Genomic DNA, 22,063 nt, shown 5'->3' with positions numbered 1-22,063 from the left:
TGCCTCTTCAACCTCAGGGGGCTGAATAAATGTGTTGTCCCCTTAGACACTGCCACCATCTAGAAGGCGGAGACAGTACAGGTGCATCAAAGCTGGGAACAAGAGACTGATAAACAGCTTCTATCTCCAAACAAAGAAATGTAAGTTATGTCTATTAGGAAGTAATGAAGTTATGTCCTTCTCTACCAATGGGAATGGATACTTTTGTTTCCTGGTTGGAGCACCACTTGTGTTTTTTCAAGCTGCAATAAATTATGCATCCTCCAGATGAGGCTGTTTTCATATAATTTTACAATATTAGTCATTCTTTCAGTCTGTGACTGTGAGCCGCATTCTCCATAACGTGTTTGAAAATACAGACAAATAGTGACCACTAGCGACTGTTCAGGCTACTGCTGTGATTGTGTATTTCTCCCTGTTGTTTTTCACCAGGATCTCTATGGGAAACAACACGGAAAATAGCAACAGGCAGTGTAGTCACAGAGTTTTCAACAGATTGTGTAATACATGAATCATGTTTCGTTAGCGGATCAGTAGCAGCAGTTGCCGCGTTCAAAACAACTGGGAACTGGGAAGTCGGAGATTTCCGAGTTTCCAGTTCCCAGACAACTGAGAACTTGAAAAAAAACGAGTTTCGATTGGGAAACGTCGTTTTGAACGGTCATCCAACTCGGATTCCAAGTCGGAAACTCGGGCATTTTTGTAGAGCTCCGACTTTCCAACCTGAAGATCACTGACATCATGAGTTGACCTCGTTTTTTTCCAGAGTTCCTAGTTGTCTTGAAAGCATCAAATAGCCTGAACAGTGGCTAGAGGTCGACCTGTTTTTTGGGGTAAATAGGGACCACTAGCGGCTGTTCAGGCTATAGCAGCAGGTGCCGTTTTATAGCAGAGCAGCAGTAGCCTCCCACTTCACTTGACTTGCTTTAGAATGTTTTTAGCTTAATAAATAGGGTTTCTTCACAAATTGTGTACATTCATGGGGTGGCAGATAGCCTAGTGGTTAAAGTGTTAGAATAGTAAACAAAAGGTTGCAAGTTCGAATCCCTGAGCTGACAAGGTAAAAATCTGTCTTTCTGCCCCTGAACAAGGCAGTTAACCCACTGTTCCTAGGCAGTCATTGAAAATAAGAATTTGTTCTGAACTGACTTGCCTAGTTAAATAAAGGTTCTTAAAAAGTATGCATGTGAATAGGCTACAAATTAGCATTTCTGAAAGGAGTACACAGAAATCTAAACTGTGAACGAACAGAGTGCGGTTTATACTGTTGACACCACATGCTCGTTAGCGTTGTGTGCGCGTTTCAATCGGTGATGTTACTCGCTCTGAGACCTTGAAGTAGTTGTTTCCCTTGCTCTGTAAGGGCTGTGGCTTTTGTGGTAAAGATGCTTCGAGGGTGGTTGTTGTCTATGTGTGCAGAGGGTCCCTGGTTCGGGGCGAGGAGAGGGACGGAAGTTAAACTGCACAACACATTGTTTGAATAATATCTGATATTAAGAGCAAATAGACCTGGGGTGGTGTAACATAAAGACAGACTCATGGAATATTATTTTCAAAACTTCTCATCTCAGGGCCTTGCTGTCTTTGTCACAGGCTCTGACGATCACCTTGCCAGAAAACGTGGAAAGGATCAATACCATACAACAATATGAGTTAGTAAATCCTTTGGTGGATGCTCTGCTCAACATAAGAAATGGTTGTTCAAAATTGAGATTAGACTTAGAAAAATAAAAAACGTAACATATATATAAACTACCGTTCAAAAGTTTGGGGTCACTTAGAAATGTCCTTGTTTTCCATGAAAACATACATTAAATAAGTTACAAAATTAATAGGAAATATAGTCAAGACGTTGACAAGGTTATAAATAATGATTTTTTTATTGAAATAATTATTGTGTCCTTCAAACTTTGCTTTCGTCAAAGAATCCTCCATTTGCAGCAATTACAGCCTTTGGCATTCTAGTTATCAATTTGTTGAGGTAATCTGAAGAGATTTCACCCCATGCTTCCTGAAGCACCTCCCACAAATTGGATTGGCTTGATGGGCACTTCTTACGTACCATACTGTCAAGCTGCTCCCACAACAGCTCAATAGGGTTGAGATCCGGTGACTGTGCTGGCCACTCCATTATAGACAGAATACCAGCTGACTGCTTCTTCCCTAAATAGTTCATGCATAGTTTGGAGCTGTGCTTTGGGTCATTGTCCTGTTGTAGAAGGAAAATGGCTCCAATTAAGCGCCGTCCACAGGGTGCGTCATGGCGTTGCAAGGTGGAGTGATAGCCTTCCTTCTTCAAGACCCCTTTTACCCTGTACAAATCTCCCACTTTACCACCACCAAAGCACCCCCAGACCATCACATTCCCTCCACCATGCTTGACAGATGGCGTCAAGCACTCCTCCAGCATCTTTTCATTTTTTCTGCATCTCACGGATGTTCTTCTTTGTGATCCGAACACCTCAAACTTAGATTAGTCTGTCCATAACACCTTTTTCCAATCTTCCTCTGTCCAGTGTCTGTGTTCTTTTGCCCATATTTTATTTTTATTGGCCAGTCTGAGATATGGCTTTTTGCAACTCTGCCTAGAAGGCCAGCATCCCGGAGTCGCCTCTTCACTGTTGATGTTGAGACTGGTGTTTGCGGGTACTATTTAATGAAGCTGCCAGTTGAGGACTTGTGAGGCATCTGTTTCTCAAACTAGACACTGTAATGTACTTATCCTCTTGCTCAGTTGTGCACCGGGGCCTCCCACGCATCTTTCTATTCTGGTTAGAGCCAGTTTGCGCTGTTCTGTGAAGGGAGTAGTACACAGCGTTGTACGAGATCTTCAGTTTCTTGGCAATTTCTCGCATGGAATAGCCTTCAGAACAAGAATAGACTGACGAGTTTCAGAATAAAGTTATTTGTTTCTGGCCATTTTGAGCCTGTAATCAAACTCACAAATGCTGATGTTCCAGATACTCAACTAGTGTTATTGCAGTTTTATTGCTTTTTTAATCAGAACAACAGTTTTCAGCTGTGCTAACATAATTGCAAAAGGGTTTTCTAATGATCAATTAGCCTTTTAAAATGTTAAACTTGGATTAGCTAACCCAACGTGCCATTGGAACACGGGAGTGATGGTTGCTGATAATGGGCCTCTGTACACCTATGTAGATATTCCCTAAAAAATCTGCCCTTTCCAGCTACAATTGTCATTTACAACATTAACAATGTCTACACTGTTTTTGTGATCAATTTGATGTTATTTTAAATGGACCAAAATTTTCATTTTCTTTCAAAAACAAGGACATTTCTAAGTGACCCCAAACTTTTGAACGGTAGTGTATGTGGTCCCAGTCCCAACCCAGTTTTGGAACCCTTGGGGACTTAATTATAGTGTATGTAGTGGGCAAAATTACTACTGTAGTCTCTTCCAACTGAAAGTGGTAACATAAGGTTATTAGCTATAATTGATTGACTCTTAGTTTGTTCCTTATCAATTATGATTGATAAGAATTCTTTACAGTAGGCCTCCCAACTGTACATTTTAGTAATTTAGCAGACTCTCTTATCCAGAGCGATGTACAGGAGCAAGTAGGGTTAAGTTTCTTACTCATAGACACATCGACAGATTTTTTACCTTGTCAGCTCAGGAATTCGAACCAGCGACCTTTCGGTTACTGGCCCACCGCCCTTAACCGCTAGGCTACCTGTACAAATGCCGCCATACAATTTAGTCATAAACTCGAGGGGACTGTAGCCTATTGAAGAGCTAATGAATAGCTATTAATATGTTTGTTTTCTTACCCAAAAACACAAGAAGTCATAGGAGTAGGGAGGAGAGGGGCATATATGGAGCACAGTGAAGCTGTATACCGTAAGATTTGTGAGTGTGATGTGATGGACGTTGGGGCTTGCATGTATGTATGTCAGGAGCAGAGCTGTGTAATTTAACCATTTCTATCTCTTTCTAAAACACACAGTATTTTACACACACACACGTCATAGCCCTATGGTAGACCAGACCCGTACAGAGCCAGAGCGGAAACCCCTCCCGAATCCCAGCTCCGGCAGCCGAGCAAAAGAAAAGAGGAATACCAAGAAATCAGGAGACAAGGAGAAATAACAGGAGAAAAGAAACTATCATAATAAAGTGAGTGCAGTCTGTCATTGATTGTATCAACTGTCTATTTGAATGGGATCATGTAGATTTGATATATATTTGCTAGAGAACAAACACTTTCGAGCAATGGTTAAGGATTTTTTTTCCTGGAGAAAAAAAATGTCCAGACAACCGAAATTAGCAGGAATAGCTAACTTTACCTAGCGGGTTAGCCAGCAAGGTAATAGCTAATAAAAACACCGATGAAGTAATTTCGCATGATATTGTTATAGGAACATTTTATAATAACGCAGAAACTATTTATTAAACTTTTGTTGTCACATAGTTAACAGTTTTCACCCTAAATGTGGGTAGCGTTAGCTAGCTAGCAAGCTAACTGCTAATGCTAAAATAGTTTGCTAGTTAGTTAGCTTGACAATGTGAATCAGATTATGTTCAGATATTTAGATGCTTAGCCTACTCTTGCTAGCTAGTTACTGGACCGTGTTTGGTAAGAAGAGGCACATCCACATTAGGAGCTTTGGCGCATGTTCTGTTCTAATGCCTTTGATGCACAAAAACTTTCCTCAGGATGGGAAACATGTAGGCATGTATTCAATGGCCATCTTAGGTGAAAGTGCAAATTATGTTGTCAGTTTGCAAACAGTTCATTGTGATTGTTATTGTATTCCATCAATGGTTTTGACATCTATGACAGCTTGTTGACATTATAGCCAGTGTTATTGAGAAACAGTTGCTGTGCTGTAAAGTACTGTATCATGGATTGCCACGAAATGGGCGGATGAAACGGATGCAGCTACAGAAAACCTTGTCACAGCCAGCCAACTAGACTTTACAAAACCCCTTGTCACACTCAGCCAGCTGTGTCCAATATTCTCTCTCCCATCACAGCTAACAAATAGCGTAGCCTAACAGTGTTTGCATACACTTACTGCCTACATTAAGCTACAAACATACGTTAGATATGAAATAAAGTCTAGAAAATAATGTATCATCAGGTGGAGTCAGGACACTTTATGTCTGTCAGCCTTGTAGTCCATGACCTTTTCATGCCACAGCAGTGAACTGAATCAGGAGGACATTCCTTTGCTAGACTGCTCACTCAGATGGGCTATTCAAGCAGCAGTGCCACCACCGCTGTTCTGTAGCACACAGCAAATCCTTGTTGAGCTTAGCTAACTCCCACTGTTGGTCCCCTCCGCCAGCCATCACCCACCCACCCTAATTGTGTTATTGCTGGTGAGAAAGAGGATTATAACAACATCACATTAAGAAGACATTTCACTGTCATACTCCTGTGTACAACTTCAACTACACGGTTTGACTCACAATTTGTGGCACACGTTAGAGAGGAAGGCGACCCAGATGTGAAGAATGGCATTGTGGCCACCGATTTACTGAAATTGAGATAGCTGTTCATCTTCAAGTCATTGACTTGTTGTTTGACAAGTTTTCTACAGCTGTGGGCTTATAAAATGCAGGCTACTGGCTGAATGTACCCAAGGTTGATTGTTGTGTCACGAGACACTGTCGGGTCAAAGCAGTGTTTTCCATTAACGCTGTCTGTCGGCTAATCAGCTGGTGACAGACTAATTTTCAGCCAGATACATTTTCCATTTCATATTAAAGCAACTTTTTGGGCGACCCAACCAAATTCACATAGAAATGTGAGTTATAGATCTGTCATTCTCGTTGAACGCAAGTCTAAAATAATTGGTAGATCTATTCTATATTTGCTATTTCTATGCTTCCCATTCTTTAGTTTAGTTTTTGCATCTTTTACTTTTGGTTTTGTACACAAGGTGAAAACACAATATTTTTGTTTATTGAAAATATATTTAAGAGCGATTTAGATGGTACAATGCCGCTCTACATTATACATTGCTCGTTTTTGTCACAAACTGAAATTAGGCAAACTATTTGAATTTGAACAACCAGAAAATGGAGGAGCGGTTTCTGGTTATTGCAACTTTAACTAGGCAACTTTTGATTTAAAAGTTTAGATTCGCTAGTCCGTCTCCCGCTCTCCCGCTAGAATGAACGATATGAATGTTTTAGCAATCTATTGATAGGATAGGTGCCTGTAAGTCACAAAGCAAGCGATATACAAGGAAACGCAGCAGAGAGGGAGAGGCAAGGTGAGAAGTTTCACTCTTTCCAAAATCTGTCCAATTTCTGCCAAATTTGTTTCTATGGACTTATTTTGGACCTAAGCATGTCACCTACCTTCCCGCCTTTGGGACAATGACTCCTATTGTTACGGCAGAGACATGAGCATTCTGTCATTATATAGAGTGCCTTAGGAAAGTCTTCAGACCCCTTGACTTTTTTCACATTTTGTTACGTTACAGCCTTATTATAAAATGGATTAAATAAAATAAAAAGTCCACAACAATTTACACACAATACCCCATATTGACAAAGTGAAAACAAGTTTTTTGAAATGTTTGAACATTTATAAAAAATTGTAAACAGAAATACCTTATTTACATAAGTATTCAGACCCTTTGCTCTGAGACTTGAAATTGAGCACAGGTGCATCCTGTTTCCATTGATCATCCTTGAAATGTTTCTACAACTTGATTGTGGAGTCCACCTGTGGTAAATTAAATTGATTGGATATGATTTGGAAAGGCACACACCTGTGTATGTAAGGTCCCAAAGTTGACAGTGCATGTCAGAATGCCAAGCATCACATCTGGAGGAAACCTGGCACCGTCCCTATGGGGAAGCATGGTGGTGGCAGAATCATGCTGTGGGATGTTTTTCAGCGGCAGGGACTGGGAGACTAGTCAGGATCAAGGAAATGATGAACGGAGCAAAGTACAGAGAGATCCCTGATGACAACCTGCTCCAGAGCTCTCAGGACCTCAGACTGGGGTGAAGGTTCACCTTCCAGCAGGAACGACCCTAAGCACACAGCCAAGACAATGCAGGAGTGGCTTCGGGACAAGTCTGAATGTCCTTGAGTGGCCCAGCCAGAGCCCGGACTTGAACCCGATCGAACATCTCTGGAGAGATGAAAATAGCTGTGCAGCAACGCTCCCCGTCCAACCTGACAGAGCTTGAGAGGATCTGCAGAGAAGAATAGGAGAAACTCCCCAAATACAGGTGTGCCAAGCTTTTAACATCATACCCATGAAGACTCGAGGCTGTAATCGCTGCCAAAGGTGCTTCAACAAATTACTGAGTAAAGGGTCTGAATACTTATGTAAATTTTTTTCCAGTTTTTTTTATTTTTATGAATTAGCAAACATTTCTAAACCTGTTTTTGCTTTGTCATTATGGGGTATTGTGTGTAGATTGAGGAAAAAAACAATTGAATCAATTTTAGAATAAGGCTGTAACCTAACAAAATGTGGAAAAACTCAAAGGGTCTGAATACTTTCCGAAGGTACTGTACATATCTCTGGTTGCAGTTGTATTTCTTTACACGGAGGAGGGAGAGTAAGCATGATGCTTGTGAATTTGCATGTCCCATGTAATGTAAGTGTTAACGATGAGTCAATCTACGACTTACCGGTAGTCTAATTATTGTTTTCTGACACACTAATTTGTTTTTTGCGTGTTTCACATAGCCAGGCACGCTGAGTTGTGGCGCGTAGTAGGCTATTTACTGTGAGTTGATTGACAATTGAACAGCAAGTGTTGATTAGTTTATAAAAGTTGTCGAACTAACTGAATAAAGTCCATATCCTATATCCCTTTGACATTCATGCAATGTGATTATATGTCTATGGTATCGCACCGAGATAAGTAAACCAAAGGATTTCCTAGGTTTACTTTCCTAGAATGCCAGACAGTGGTGCTTAAGTGAATGACTAGTCTTGTCAATCAGTGTAGCCTTCTGAATCGCATCGGGGAGAGCGTTTGCTACTGGTAGGCTTCTTGGCGATTTATCTGCAGATGAATTCTGAAAACCATTTGATGAAGATGGTGAATCATCACTGCATGAAAAGTAGGTAGTGGAGAGCCTCATTCTGGTCCAAATATGACAATTAGTGCCCTCATGGAATCCAGGCATCAAAATGGAACTCAACAATATTCAAACATTTATTGACCTTAGCAGGGAATCAACTAAATGTATAGAAAAATTGGGGAAATTATTTAATTTATCATAAGACATGAACAGAGTGCCTCAGCGATTTGTATTTCCTGCAACTTTCTGAAGAAGCAACAAGAGTGTGTGTGTGTGCAGTGCACATGTCTACCACTTTGTGTAGCCATTAGCGATGATGCTAATGAAAACAGTCTTCTGGTAGATGGAAAGGCTTTCCCAAAAACCTTCTCAATTAAATTAAATGTTAATACGAAGTAGCCTATGCTTACCTGGCAGAATGATATCATGACTATTTTCATCAATCCAGTGGGTATTTGTTTTGCAAACTCTACCATCAAAACACTGCTAAACAACAGCCTCTTGCTAGTTGCACACTTAAATTAAGGGTAATTTACACTACAAAATCTAAATTGATCTGATTTTTCCCAGACCTCAAAAGTGGTCTCCTGATGTGGTTGTTGTTGTGGACTTAGAACATCCAATTTTGTTTTTCTATTAAAAAAGTGTGGGGGGTTTTCTGGAGCGAAAAACTGAGGAAACAGAAACCAGGAAAATCAAAATCATAAATTTATTTTTAAAGATAATGTGGGTTATTTACTTAATTTTTCTGTTTTAATAAAATACATAATTTTAAGAACAAACATCATTGTGGCAATTCATATCTTGCAGTAAAACTGTAAATCAAACTTTAATCTCAAGAGAAGACAGGTTTAATGTTCTCTTATTTAGAAAATAGTCCTGATCATATAGACCTAGACAGTATCCAAAACAAAAATAAACTGTATATATACATTTTCAGTAATTAAAATTGTAAAGTCATGTCTTTCTACACAATACCACAACACATTTTCCCAATCTAGGAGGTAAACTCGACAAAATATTCAATCATTTAGCTGTAGTATTTCAGATGAAATCAAGGCATTAGAATGTACCAGGGGCCACCAAATTGTAGCTTCTTCTGCAAACAATTTGGGCCCTGAGGGCGGCTGGCTACTTTTTCTATTTGACTAACTACTATATGTACTTTTAGAAAACACGGGTCAAAAGTGATCAGACTCCTGACACAACAAGTTTGATCAAAAACAACTCTCTCTTCTTGCACTTTCACTAGGCGGCCAGTCAGAGGCTATTTCTTTACTGTGGGTGACTCACTATGTTATGCAGGCCTTACTTTTCAATGTTGTCTTTCTAGGCCTTATAGGTTAAGTACCTGCCTGATAGTGGAGGAACCCCTTCCATGTGAAATGTTTGAGGGTCCACCATCCCTTCAACCATTTTGTGTCAGGGAAAAGTTGCTGCCATGCTATGTTGTCTTAGGTCTCTCTTTATGTAGTGTTGTGATGTGTGTTGTTGTCCTATTTTTCTATTTGTATTTTTAATTCCAGCCCACGTTCCCACAGGAGGCCTTTTGGTAGGCCATCATTGTAAATAAGAATTTGTTCTTAACTGACTTGCCTAGTTAATTAAAGGTCAAATAAAAAAGGTGAAGGCTTTAATAGCTCAGACACACCAACTGGGCCACAGGTGGTTTTATTCCCCCCCCCCCCCCCCTATATATAAATAATACCAGTCAAAAGTTTGGACACACCTACTCATACAAGGGTTTTTCTTTATTTTTACTATTTTCTACATTGTAGAATAATAGTGAAGACATCAAAACTATGAAATTGCACACATGGAATCATGTAGTAACCAAAAAAGTGTTAACAGGTATTTTTTTTATTTAACTAGGCAAGTCAGTTAAGAACAAATTTGTATTTAACATTGACGGCCTACCGGGGAACAGTGGGTTAACTGCCTTGTTCAGGGGCAGAACGACAGATTTTTACCTTGTCAACTCAGGGATTCGATTCAGCAACCTTACGGTTACTGGCCCACGCACTAACCACTATGCTACCTGCCGCCCCAAAGTTTATTTGTGGAATTTCTTTCCTTCTTAATGCGTTTGAGCCAATCAGTTGTGTAGTGACAAGGTAGGGGTGCTATACAGAAGGTAGCCCTATTTGGTAAAATACCAAGTCCATATTATGGCAAGAATAGCTCAAATAAGCAAAGAGAAACGACAGTCCATCATTACTTTATGACATGAAGGTCAGTCAATCCGGAAATGTTCAATAATTTTGAACGTTTCTTCAAGAGCAGTCGCAAAAACCATCAACACCATTTAACACTTAATTTTTTTGCTTTCTACATGATTCCATATGTAGTTATTTCATAGTTTTGATGTCTTCACTATTCTACAATGTAGAAAATAGTATATAAAAAAAGAAACTCTTGAATGAGTAGGTGTGTCCAACATTTTGAGTTTTTATTTATATATATATATATAATTTTTGGGTAAATAAAATTAAATTGTTGGACATGACTGTGAAAACACCAGGAAAGTAGCTCCCAAATGATTCTAATTTTGGAAATTCCCACACATAATAGAGAGACACGTGATCATATACAAATGTATGCAAGGTTTGAAATTATTGTTTGGGTCAAATATTATATGTTTGGGCCAATTTGCAGTCTACAAATTGTTTGTAATTATGTTCCACCCCCCCTGACCATCCTCTCAAGAAAAAATTGGCTCCTGGCAGATTCCTGAATTATGGTCTAGATTCCAATGTTAGCTAGCTGCGCTAATGTTGCTATTTTGTAGAAAGCGCTTATTGATACTAGCCAGATGGCCACAGCTAGATAACTACCTAGCAAGATGACGAAGAAACAATTTCATTCACTCTCCAAAATCCCATACTGCCAGTGCCAGCCAATAGTCAAATGTTTAGCTAGCTAGTTAACATTAGCATATTTGCTAGCTTGCACAACATAGCTAGCTAAGGACACGGCACTAACTTGGCAGCTAACACAGGCATCTGTTTCATGGAAACTAATCCTTTGTGATTTTAATTATAATGTCAATACTAGCTACAGTGGTTAGTTAGCTTGGTGGAAGTATTTAGTGTTGTATGCATTGTGTCTGTGCGGTAGCTAGCTACCGCACATAGCCTATACATAGTTTTCATATATGAAGTGTGACCCACTCATGACATTTTGTCTCCATATCTGTCAGTTACTGACACTTATTTTCTGTCTTTAGTTTATTGGGCTAAACCTGGCTACTCACAGTTAGATCTATAGCTGGCAAAAATTCACATGGAAAAACAAAACAACTAGGGTTGTTCCATGTCATTTCAGCAAGCTGTGACAACCACCATCTCAGATTGTTCTGAAATCATTTCTGTAGTTAGAAACAGATAAGATAAGCATTCCTCCAACTTTATTTTGCTGAAATGATCTCTGAGAAATTAAGCTAATTGAAACCCAACAGCTTCAATGACTAGTTTCTCTGAACAAGGAAAAAAAAACATCACCAAATACACTGAGAATACATTATATAGGATGAAGAGACAATACTCTAAATCGCAGCGCCATACTAATTGTCTAACATAGAGAACTGTGAATATATACTCATTATTGGTGTGGGGGGTCAGTGGATGGCTTTTGACCACTTCTTTGGATTCCTCATGTCTTACTCATTGTTAGAAAAAAGTTTAGTCCAAATCAGATGTTAGGTACTACAATTCTTGAATGTTATATGAATCCTATAAATTAAAATGTCCAAATGGGTGCAATCAATTAGCTTAATTTCTCAGAGAACAAATTATATTTCAACAAAATAATGTTGCAGTAATACTGATCTGTTTTCTAACTACAGAAACGGTTTCTGAACAATCTGAGATGGTCGGCGTCAAAATCCTCTTTCTTGTGCTTTTTGAAGTGCAATGATCCAGTTTTCATTTTTGTCATATAGGCCTAGCCTAAGATGTTTGAGAATAGGTAGCCGCCCCAAAGCATTTCCGTATTGTAGGCTACTCAATGTGTCTCATGACTTGAATAGGCCTACGTCTTTCTTCATTATAATCACGTTGTGGTTTCCTTTCAGCCTTCTTCTCATGATGCTTGTTGGTGGCAGTTACATAGGTCACTGATCACTTGAACACTAGCCTGGTGTGCTACTGAAGATGCTCCCTCTATCTTATCTGACTTAAAGTAGGTGTGAAAAGAAAACACTCTGTGTGGTGTTGATTTTGGCTACAAGTAAGTGTTCACAGCCACCATTAAAGGGAATGTAAGTGTTCACAGTAATGTGAGGGACAGGTGATCAAGTTTTACAAAATTGCATTGCTATTGTTACAAAAGCTTTTCTAAAATGGCACTGTCCCTGTTTAGCTAGTAGACTTCTAGTAGCCTACTGTGTCAGTTTAATCAGGTTTGTTATCATTTTTTAGGTTAAGTTTATTCTTTCAACTGTGAAAGATTTGCTTCTGATCCAGCTTCTGTAATTGCATTTTGAACTTTGAACTGGTTTTGGAATAAACCAGAGACATTAGCTATAAACTCTGTATAGTCTCAGTGCTCACACTGTACAGTGGAGTCATTTCCTTCATCTTCTTTTATAGCCTGCGACTGGTGGGTGGTAAAATTACATCTTTTGAATTCCTTTGGCAGTGAATTAATAAATTCATAATTTACTGTGACCACATCTGCCATGTCACTGACACTTATTCCACTTGATTTTGCACGGACAGCCTAAATACAATTCACATGATCTTCTGTACTGTTATAATGAGAATTCATAACTCAAAATGTTTTCTGAATGTGGAGGATGTTTTGTGTTGGCTTAGTAGCCTCTACTGTTGTACTTGTCCTAGTGTTCATGCTATGACCCATTTATGACTACTTGCCGAATAAGGCTGTTTCAGATTAGGTTATAGGCTGTTCTGGTTCTGTTATACTACTTTGAATTCCAGCCGCTCCATTCTCATAAGGGGTTCTTTTAAGAGTTTTCACATATTAGATCAAGGCAGACTATTTGAAGACGTTCACTTCCAATTAGGCGATGGCATGTGGGGATGGCATGTGTGATCTGACTGGGATATACACAACAACATTCCCAATAGAAAAGCACATTTTTCTAGTCTCTGGGGCGCTTAGTGCATCTTTGACAAATGGTGTTTGCCCCACTATTTAACTTCCAAAACTGGTAGTTCAAGTTTGAAGATGTTCTTGGAGTCTACTTTATTTATCAGCACTCTTTATTTATCAGCACCTTAAAAGTCTTTAGTGTGAGACACTGGAGCAGAACAGAAGGCATCTGACTTGGAGATAATAAGCTTTTCCCCCGAGGTTTAAAGCCAGATTAAATTGGCAGTCTAGTAGTAGCAGAGGTAGAGTGATTGTCTGTCTTTTTTATAATCTGCCTTGTCTCTGAAGGTTTACCTTCCTATCTCGCATTAGACTAGCCTACTTCCTGTTGCTGTATTGTAGCTACTGTTTCTGGTTTCTATTGACTTTGTCTAACTGTGGCAGGCCTATAAATAGTTACCTGAGAGCAGAGATGAGGGATGGTGAGGTTAGGTAGCCTACATGAATTTGTTACCATTTTGTTTTGGCCGCTTCACTGTTGGCCCACCCACTTCCTAAACTAAGCTGGTCGCCCTCCCCTTCCTCCATTGTGGGTCTTTATTTCAGAAAACTGCCTCTTGCATCAGAAGGTTGTTGCAGTCTATAAAGGGTTAGGCTAATCAAAGGAGTACCTTTTATTTAGGCTAATTCATAGAAAACCTTCCAACTGTCTGCAACTAGTGACTAACCAACATTCAACAAGCAGTTTGCCTTTGTCGACCAGGACAGGTGCTATCAATTTGCTGTAATTTGTGCCAAATGTTTTACACATTTATTATAGTTTCTGTATGTGCCTCACAGGAGGTTGGTGGCAGCTTAAATTGGGAGGATGGGCTCGTGCTAATGGCTGGAGTGGAAAAAGTGGAATGGTATCAAACACATGGTTTCCAGGTGTTTGATGCCATTCCATTGACTCCGTTCCAGAAATGATTATGAGCCGTCCTCCCCTCAGCAGCCCCTGCTGATTTGCCTCAATCCTCCTTCCAGGAAAGATGCAGAACTGAGGGTGACTATCCATCCTCCCGGCCCGGTGAAGTGTGAGACTAAATAGCGTGTCGTGAGGAAAAGGGAAGAGGGACGATGGGGTTCGGACAGGACCTGGGGAACTCCCACGATGGGCTGTTGAAGCTGCAGGACTGGGAGCTGAAGCTGCTGGAGACAGTGAAGCGCTTCATGACGCTACGGGTGAAGAGCGACAAGGAGTACGCCTCACTTCTCCTCAACATCAGCCAGCAGGTGGACAAGCACGACAACTCCTCCCAGATGGACTACATCAGCAACGTCTCCAAGGTTAACACAAACACATATCAATTCAGAAATACAGATATATTCATGTATACAGTACAGACACAAGTGTCAACACAGACTACATCAGTAATGTCTTTAAGGTGAGATAAAAAATGGTGCTTTGGTGAACCTCTCTCTTTCGCTCCCTCAATCTCTCCCTCCATCCCTCTCTCTCGCTCCCTCTCTCTTGCTCCCTCTCTCTTGCTCCCTCTCTCTCTCTCTCCCCCTCCCTCCCTCCCTCCCTCCCTCCCTCTCTCTCTCTCTCTCTCTCGCTCGCTCGCTCGCTCTCGCTCTCGCTCTCGCTCCCGCCCTCCCCCTCTCTCGCTCCCTCCCCCTCTCTCGCTCCCTCTCTCTCGCTCCCTCCCTCGCTCCCTCCCTCGCTCCCTCCCTCTCGCTCCCTCCCCCTCGCTCCCTCCCTCTCGCTCCCTCCCTCTCGCTCCCTCCCTCTCGCTCCCGCCCTCTCTCGCTCCCGCCCTCTCTCTCTCTCGCTCCCGCCCTCTCTCTCTCTCGCTCCCTCTCTCGCTCCCTCCCTCCCTCTCTCTCTCTTGCTCTCTCGCTCCCTCCCCCTCGCTCCCTCCCCCTCTCTCGCTCCCTCCCCCTCTCTCGCTCCCTCTCTCTCGCTCCCTCCCTCGCTCCCTCCCTCTCGCTCCCTCCCTCTCGCTCCCTCCCTCTCGCTCCCTCTCAATCCGCTTCCTCTCTACCCCTCCCTCTCTTCTATCTTTCTCTTTTCTTCCTCTCCCATCTCTCCAGTCTTGGGCCCACATGGTCCAGCAGACAGAACAGCTGAGTCAGATCATGAAGTGTCACGCGGAGGAGCTGAACTCTGGCCCTCTGCACAGACTCACTATGATGATCAAAGACAAGCAGCAGGTTAAGAAGAGCTACCAGAGCATCCACACACAGATCGAGTCCGAGATGAACAAGGTACTGTATACACACAAACACACTCACATTTAGCCTAGTATTGACTTTATTTGTGGTGATATGGGGCATTGTTGACAGGGTGTTTCACACGTGTGAAAGAGGCACTTGTATTGTGGCTAAAATGCTAATCCTGCAGTTAGATCAGGACATGTTTGTTTTCTTTGACTAGACCAGGTATTCTCACACTGGGGTACACACAATAAAAATGTGAATCACATATATACACACAAAATATGTATGTGTATACATATGTGTGTGTGTGTGTATATATATTTATATACACACACACACACTACCGTTCAAAAGTTTGGGGTCACTTAGAAATGTCCTTGTTTTTGGAAGAAAAGCAAATAATTTTGTCTATTTAAAATAACCACTGCAAACCAGGACAATAGGATATTTTTTAAAGTACTGGACAGCTTTGTGACATCAAATGGACTTTGGTGGTCAAGATGTGTTGGTATCTGTACTGATGGTGCAAAATCCATGACAGGGCGACATAGTGGAGTGGTAACGCGCGTGCAAGCAGTTGCTCCCGACGCCACTTGAGTACACTGCAGCATCCACCGAGAGGCTCTTGCTGCCAAGGGAATGCCTGACAGTTTGAAAGACGTTTTGGACACTACCGTGAAAATGGTTAACTTTGTTAAAGCAAGGCCCCTGAACTCTCATGTATTTTATGCCCTATGCAATGATATGGGCAGCGACCATGTAACGCTTTTACAACATACAAAAGTACGCAGGTTATCAAGGGGAAAGTATTGAGATGTTTTTTTGGATTGAGAGACAAGCTTAAAGTTTTCTTTACTGACCATAATGTTCACTTGTTTGACCGCTTGCATGATGACGAGTTTCTCACACGACTGGCCTATCTGGGTGATGTTTTTTCTCGCCTGAATGATCTGAATCTAGGATTACAGGGACTCTCCGCAACTATATTCAATGTGCGGGACAAAATTGAGGCTATGATTTAGAAGTTGGAGCTCTTCTCTGTCTTCATTAACAAGGACAACACACAGGTCTTTCAATCATTGTATGATTTTTACTGTGTAAATGAACTCAAGCTTACGGACAATGTCAAATGTGATATAGCGAAGCACCTGAGTGAGTTGGGTGCACAATTACGCAGGTACTTTCCCGAAACGGATGACACAAACAACTGGATTCGTTATCCCTTTCATGCCCTGCCTCCAGTCCACTTACCGATATCTGAACAAGAGAGCCTCATCGAAATTGCAACAGGCAGTTCTTTGAAAATTGAATTGAATCAGAAGCCACTGCCAGATTTCTGGATTGGGCTGCGGTCAGAGTATCCTGCCTTGGCAAATCACGCTGTTAAGACACGGATGCTCTTTGCAACCACGTACCTATTTGAGAGTGGATTCTCAGCCCTCACTAATATGATAACTAAATACAGGCACAGACTGTGTGTGGGAAATGATTTAAGACTGAGACTCTCTCCAATACAACCCAACATTGCAGAGTTATGTGTATCATTTCAAGCACACCCTTCTCATTAACCTGTGGTGAGTTATTCACCATTTTCGATGGACAATTAAGGTTTTATATGTAAGAAGGTTAAATAAAGGGCAGACTTATTGATTATTATTATTTGTGCCCTGTCCTATAAGAGCTCTTTGTCACTTCCCATAAGCCGAGTTGTGACAAAACTCACTCATTCTTATGTTTAATAAATGTATCGTATAGTGTGTGTGTGGCAGGCTTATTACAATGATGTCAAAAAACAACATTTGAGAGTACGCTGACCCTGGTGCTAGAGGGGTATGCAGCTGGAGGTTGAATGTTTGAAGGGGTACGGGACTATAACAAGTTTGGGAACCAATGTACGAGAGGATGTGATGATGTTTCCGATATGATCTCTCCTAGGTGACAAAAAGCGACCTAGAAAAGTTAAAAGGCACCTACAGACAATTAACAAAGGATGCCCACAGTGCCAAAGAAAAATATAGAGACGCAATGGTGAAAGGTAAGAATTTCTCCTGATTATTTACAGAAAAATATACGTTTAATGTAATGATTCATAGTAGTGCAGTTTATCTTGGAGGAAATATATGAAGTCTTATTCGAGACCAGCTGAAGTGCATCAATACATTAGTCACCAAACCCTGCAGAGGGAGATCATATGACCGACATATCTTGGGCGGCGGATGATGAGGCACAACCATTTTAAACCTCCTCCAGACAAACCAGCAGTACAGCACTTGTTGGGTTTGTTTTCAGGCAAGGAGCCGGAGAAGGCGAGGGAGCGTTACGACAAGGCCACCATGAAGCTTCACAACCTCCACAACCAGTACGTGCTGGCGGTGCGGAGTGCCCAGCTCCACCAGGAGCACTACCACGACACCACGCTGCCCCTCCTGCTCGACTCCCTGCAGAAGATGCAGGAGGAGATGATCAGTGCACTGTGAGTGTGTGTGTGTGTGGCTCCAGCAGAGATTAACAAGGGATACACTACGTAAAGATTCATTCAATGAGCTTGAGAATATCTTGAAGGTTAAAGTAGATTAACAAGTAGATTGTGCTTTGCTTCGTTACGTCTCGACCCTTGGGTTGAACCCCGATGATGGTCTAAGGGTTGAAATGTTGAACACACTTGGGTGCATATGCCACTGTGTGCAGTGTTCCTTTTCTGCAGTGTCCATCCTAGACGTCCAGCAGCACACTGCAGGTTATGAGTCATCAGATCTGTGACGTAAACATTCTTTGGAAATTGTAATACGTAAATGAATAACTATTTGCAAGGGTTCTTCTTGGTGTCGCATGGGATTAGACCCCAGATGAGGCTTAATCCCATCATTTCATAGCGATCGTAGGATTACTAGGAGGCGGGGGCACCCTCTTGTTCAGAATGTCCTGCTTAAGCTGTGTTTTTAATCACAACGTTTTTTAAGTCTTAGACAGATGTTAATAACAGGAGAACAATTCAGAGTTCCTCCACTGAAATGATATTTCTGAACTGAGTGAGAAATACAATGGGTTTTAGAATGACAATGTGTCTATCCCTGTTCATAAACCCGCAGAGCTGTCCATCTGTGTCATCCTCGAGTCACGCAAATGTGTGTTTTTAAACCTTTCATATACTGAGCATACGCTTACCTCAATTTTAACCTTGATTTCTGTATTTTTTAAAAATGATTTTCTGACTGTTCCGTCATTTTCAGGAAGGGGATTTTGGAGGAATACAGTGAAATAACCAGTCTCTTAACTGATGAAATAGTGAAAGTCCACAAAGAAATCCACACCTCCATCGACCAAATTGATCCTGTGTCAGAGTATGAACACTTCATTGAGGTTCACAGGTAGGCTTTTAGTTTAAGGCCTTTGAAATGTTACCTTTTTATGCTTCAATAACAGTACTTTATTTCAATTTCTAATTTTGGTTAACATGAAGTATTATCATCTTCCAGGTCTCCAGAAACCAAAGAACCAAATGTAGAATTTGACGTTTCACTGTTGGAGGAAACCGAGAATCTTCAAGCAAACGAGATCCTATGGAACAATTTGACTGCAGACAGTTTACAAGCGATGTGAGTAGAAAATGTATGAAGGGAGGAGAGTACTGCCCTCATTAACCTTGTCTCGTTCTCTGACGTTTTGAAAAGGTGAGAGGAGGGTGCGAGGAATCAATCCGTACAGCATCTCCTATTAACTAAGGATATAGTGTGTGCCTCTGTTGGCTGACTGATTGTGTCAAAGGTCAGATACACTTTAATCCACTGTATCTCCTTCCGCAGGCTGAAATCCACATCAGATGAGCTGGGCCTCACTCAGCAGAGCCTACGCACCAAGGAGGATCTCATGCAAGACTTGGAAAACAAGCTTGATGAGTCCACCAAAACATGTGAAAAGAAGTCTGAGTACGTTGCTACCATAACAATACAGCTCTAATGATTCTTGCATTCTCGATAAGATTATCTCCCATAGCATGTGTTAGATGTTTTCCTCAATCTCATGGCTTTCAGTTGTACACGTGCCATTAAACAATAACAACAGAGCCCATTAGTGACTAGCTTAATAGATTCCAAGTTTGTCGTTGTTTCTAAGAAGCTCGATTGGCCATGATCTAACTCTAGGAGCATGAATGATGTGAAGGTTCATTGAGGCGGACAGGGTACAATAGACAGAGCTATGTCTGTAGCACAGGGCTCAGCACATATTTCAGGGTCTGCTGGATAATCCCCTGTAAGATACGATGATATTATCAGGCCTGTCCAGTCATCCCCATGTGAAGTCTCAGCTACAGGTGTGATAAAGGATGAGGACTGGTTGTATGGCCTAGGCTAGTTTTTATCCTGTCTGAAGTTCTCTTTTTGAAAACATTAATAAAGTGATTAGGACAGTTGAGAAGTTGTTTTTTGTGAAGAATTGTGCGTATAGGTTTTATCCCTTCTGTGGCAAGCATCACTTTTAAAAACGGCCCTCTGCTTCCACAGCAATGTTTGTTGGGTGTTTGACTAAATTGTTTTGAGTGAAATGTCTTCACACCCATTAATCAGAGCACAGAAACAGCTCAGTTGTTACACTGTAGGCTATATATCCCTCTGGTGGAACGCAAACTAGAAAATAATTTTCCACGTCCTTGTTCCGAGAGGTGGATTAAGTAGTTGTAATACTGTTTGATTTCAGACTAGCGCCAGAGCCTGACCTCTTTCTCTCTCTCTCTTTCCATCTCTGTCTCAATCTCTATCTTTTCACTCTCTCACATTGTCTCTCTCCATCTCTCCGCTTCTCTCTCCCTGTCTCTCACACCACACTCATTCTCTCTTTCCATCTCCCTCCCTCCATCAGTGTGGTGCTGCTGCTCAGTCAGAAGCAGTCTTTGGAGGAGCTGAGGCAAACGGTCCAGTTGTTACGCTGCACAGAAGCCAAGCTGGGCGCCCAGAAGGACCTGCTTGACCACAAGATGCAGGAGAACGAGGGCAAGGAGCCTCCCCCCATGGTCAACTACGAGGACGACGCGCGCTCCGTCAACTCCATGGTGAGTGAGTGGTTATTGTTGTGGAGTTGACCGTTGTTGGTTTTAGAATAGGAAGGATTTACTTGTCAAGTCGGAATCCAATCTGATATGTGATTGTGAACCATGGTGAAACGGAGAACATCAGTGTGGATTCCAGGATATTACTTCCTTTGTAATCAGAAGGAATGCAGCACTTTCCACTCACTGTCCTACTATGAACTTCTCTCTCTGACCTTTTCAGAGATACTGTATAGCGTCTGTTGATTAAATGTGTTTGCTTGATGATTTTGTTAGCCCTAGATACTTTTGCGGCTGATATTTACTTCTATACACTTACACATACTGGTACTGTGTCAGTTTACTGCTTTCTATTCATTGTATAGTAGTAAGCCAGAATGTTTCTTTGTCTTGTGCTGTCTCCATGAACATACTCATTCAGGCAAATCAGTGGGTTTTCATCTAAAGGACACTGTTGTGCTGTCTCCATGAACATACTCATTCAGGCAAATCAGTGGGTTTTCATCTAAAGGACACTGTTGTGCTGTCTCCATGAACATACTCATTCAGGCAAATCAGTGGGTTTTCATCTAAAGGACACTGTTGTGCTGTCTCCATGAACATACTCATTCAGGCAAATCAGTGGGTTTTCATCTAAAGGACACTGTTGTGCTGTCTCCATGAACATACTCATTCAGGCAAATCAGTGGGTTTTCATCTAAAGGACACTGTTGTGATGAATCTTTGAACTTTCATTAAAACAATTTTTTACTTTTCTCATCAATTGTCACTGAAATGTCGATCTAAAAATAGATGTATCTCTGTGTCAATCATGTTCCTGTTATAAACCAGCTCAGAAGAAAAACACTGATAAACATTGCATACCAGTTTTCCACTGGTTTAGTCATTTCAGTGAAATGGGAAACATGTTTCACCAACGTTGAGATATTTGGCTTTGAATGGGGCAGTGTATGAGTGTAAGATAAAAAGCATTTTGTTGACTGCAGTATGTGGTAGATGATATGGTGGTGCTGTTGAGCCTCTCAACTCTAGCTCTCTCTGCAGAGAGTTGGGTGAGCAGAAGAGGGCAGTGTAAGCACATTGTCATAGCTATAAACCTCTATACACTATAGTAGAGTGTATTCGGCTTGCTCAACTGTTTATTCTCAACACATTTTCAACCATATGTCTGTATTTTCAGGACAAAGGCAAAGACAGGACATCAAAGTTTGACACCTTGCGTCATTCCTTAGCCGGCATCCTCCGCTCTCCCAAATCAGTCCTTGGCTCATCATCGGTAAGTTCTGAAGTCTGTTAAAAAAACAGGTTTTAAAGTATTGTGTTCTTGTGTAGTGAGTGGAAACTATCCTGTGTGTTAGCAATTGATGTTCTTCAATAACACAGACCCCAAAACAAATCAGGGGGAGAAAAATAGGTTTATTTGAGAAGGACAAATCAAGATATTATGCTGGTAGGTAGATGTTCAGTCTCCTCTGTCCTCAGCATTTCTCCACTGAACAAAGGAACAGGGTGCCATTTATAACCCTACACCCTAGCCTGGGGTTTACTAATCAGAAGTCCTTGCAGTACCACTGGGCCAATGGCCAAATAACCAGTATCCTGCTCCCGACTCAATGTACAGACCAATGACAACGTGGTACACGTAGCTCTGAGTTCAGGAGTGACATTCCACAGATTCTAAAAAGCTGTTGAACTGAAACCCAACTCCTATTTACATTGACAATTCCCTATTGAC

At 41.3% G+C, this 22,063-nt stretch overlaps 1 protein-coding gene across 1 annotated transcript in view; it reads left to right on the top strand.

Annotated features, from left to right (window-relative positions):
• The first annotated feature begins 4,047 nt into the window (after nucleotides 1-4,047).
• The window catches only part of LOC120044955 (tyrosine-protein kinase Fer-like), a 29,286-nt gene continuing 11,270 nt past the window's right edge, over nucleotides 4,048-22,063 (top strand). The window contains exons 1-10 of the mRNA XM_038989719.1: nucleotides 4,048-4,138; nucleotides 14,109-14,411; nucleotides 15,159-15,332; nucleotides 17,220-17,319; nucleotides 17,574-17,757; nucleotides 18,515-18,652; nucleotides 18,761-18,880; nucleotides 19,088-19,210; nucleotides 20,142-20,331; nucleotides 21,509-21,604. Of these exons, the coding sequence (XP_038845647.1) occupies nucleotides 14,202-14,411; nucleotides 15,159-15,332; nucleotides 17,220-17,319; nucleotides 17,574-17,757; nucleotides 18,515-18,652; nucleotides 18,761-18,880; nucleotides 19,088-19,210; nucleotides 20,142-20,331; nucleotides 21,509-21,604 (1,335 nt within the window). The 5' untranslated portion in view covers nucleotides 4,048-4,138; nucleotides 14,109-14,201. The remainder of the gene's footprint in view (nucleotides 4,139-14,108; nucleotides 14,412-15,158; nucleotides 15,333-17,219; nucleotides 17,320-17,573; nucleotides 17,758-18,514; nucleotides 18,653-18,760; nucleotides 18,881-19,087; nucleotides 19,211-20,141; nucleotides 20,332-21,508; nucleotides 21,605-22,063) is intronic.

Source organism: Salvelinus namaycush, chromosome 3, assembly GCF_016432855.1.
Source record: "Salvelinus namaycush isolate Seneca chromosome 3, SaNama_1.0, whole genome shotgun sequence".
Lineage (NCBI taxonomy): Eukaryota > Metazoa > Chordata > Actinopteri > Salmoniformes > Salmonidae > Salvelinus > Salvelinus namaycush.
The sequence above is the reverse complement of the archived record's forward strand: the minus strand, read 5'-3'. Positions and strand labels throughout refer to the sequence as shown.